This window comes from Hyaena hyaena, unplaced genomic scaffold (genome assembly GCF_003009895.1).
Source record: "Hyaena hyaena isolate Hyena2069 unplaced genomic scaffold, ASM300989v1 scaffold_783, whole genome shotgun sequence".
Lineage (NCBI taxonomy): Eukaryota > Metazoa > Chordata > Mammalia > Carnivora > Hyaenidae > Hyaena > Hyaena hyaena.
The window spans coordinates 893,688-894,812 of record NW_024081416.1 but is presented as its reverse complement, the minus strand read 5'-3'; the positions used below and the strand labels follow the sequence as shown (position 1 = coordinate 894,812).

General features: G+C 73.7%; 1 protein-coding gene across 5 annotated transcripts in view; it reads left to right on the top strand.

Moving 5' to 3' along the window:
* The first annotated feature begins 240 nt into the window (after nucleotides 1–240).
* ADAR (adenosine deaminase RNA specific) overlaps nucleotides 241–1,125 on the top strand; it is a 21,745-nt gene continuing 20,860 nt past the window's right edge. For 2 of the 5 annotated variants that reach the window (XM_039218995.1, XM_039218996.1), the window contains exon 1: nucleotides 241–571. In XM_039218995.1, coding sequence (XP_039074926.1) covers nucleotides 557–571 — 15 coding nt within the window. In that variant the 5' untranslated portion in view covers nucleotides 241–556. The remainder of the gene's footprint in view (nucleotides 572–1,125) is intronic. The other 3 variants (XM_039218994.1, XM_039218993.1, XM_039218992.1) reach the window with 2 other exon arrangements.

The window sequence follows — 1,125 nt, the reverse complement described above, 5'->3', positions numbered from 1 at the left end:
GGGGGTGCAGAGTGAGGCCTCAGTCTGCACATCTGTAATTTGGGAGTCGTGCCGCCCACCTGGCTGAGAAGGTGGTGGGGGGTGACGGCTGCAAAGTACTGCCCGAGAGAGCGGCTGCTGCAGTGGCGTCACTATCACATCCTAAGTTGTGCGCGCGGTGGTGGGTTTAAGCAGTCCGGGTCCGGCGTCGGGGCAGAGCGCCCGCCCGCCCGCAGCCACCTGGTGCTGGGCCCGCGGTCGGGGGCGGGGCGGGTGCCGGGGCGCCCTGCCAGCAGGGGGCCAGGCCGGATCGGCGCGAACGCAGCCGGCTCCTGTTGGCTCTGCGCAAACCCCTCCTCCCGCTAACTTCCCAAAGAGGCCGTCCTTCCGAAGAAACGAAAGTGAAATTGAAGCGGGGCCCTTTCGCCGCCCTGCCCGCGCGCCCAGGCTGCTTACCCGACCCCGGGGGTGCGGGGGTGCGGTGCGTCCGCCGGAGGGGGGCCGGCCCACCTGGGGAGGGTCGCGCCGGAAGCAGAAGGGCCGCCAGCACCGCTCCAGGTCATGCGTCAGGGGCGCCATGGACCCCAGGCAGGTGAGCCGGCTGCACCCAGAGCGTGCGGGGCCTCAGTCCGGTCCGTGAGGGGGCGCGTGGGGGCGCGCGCGCCTCGGCTGCGGAGAGCTGGGCCCGCCGGGTCTGTCGCCGCCCAGCACGAGCGCCCCTGGGGCGGTGTGCCTCGCTGTTAGCCGCCCTCCCCCTGCACTCACTCCGCTTCCGCGAGGCTTCTGGGAATGGAAGCCGGCCCTTCGAACCCGCGGGAGAAAGTCTGTACGGGGCAGCGCTGTTCGTTGTCGCCGCAAACTGGAGACGCCAGAGGCGCCTCGGCAGGCGGGAGGCCAGCGCACGGGGTGCCTGGGACCGCAGCGCCCGCCGGGCCGAGTACGGCCGACGGAGCCTCCGACGCTGTCCGCAGGGGGCGGGGCTGCAGGGACCTGACACCCGGGGAAGCGCTGCGCCCGGACCGGAAACGGACGGGCTGCGGGCGGCCGTGGGGGAAGGGCTGGCGCGTGCGGGGGACGTGCGTGCGGGGGGACGTGGGGGAAGGGCTGGCGCGTGCGGGGCGACGTGCGTGCGGGGGGACGTGGGGG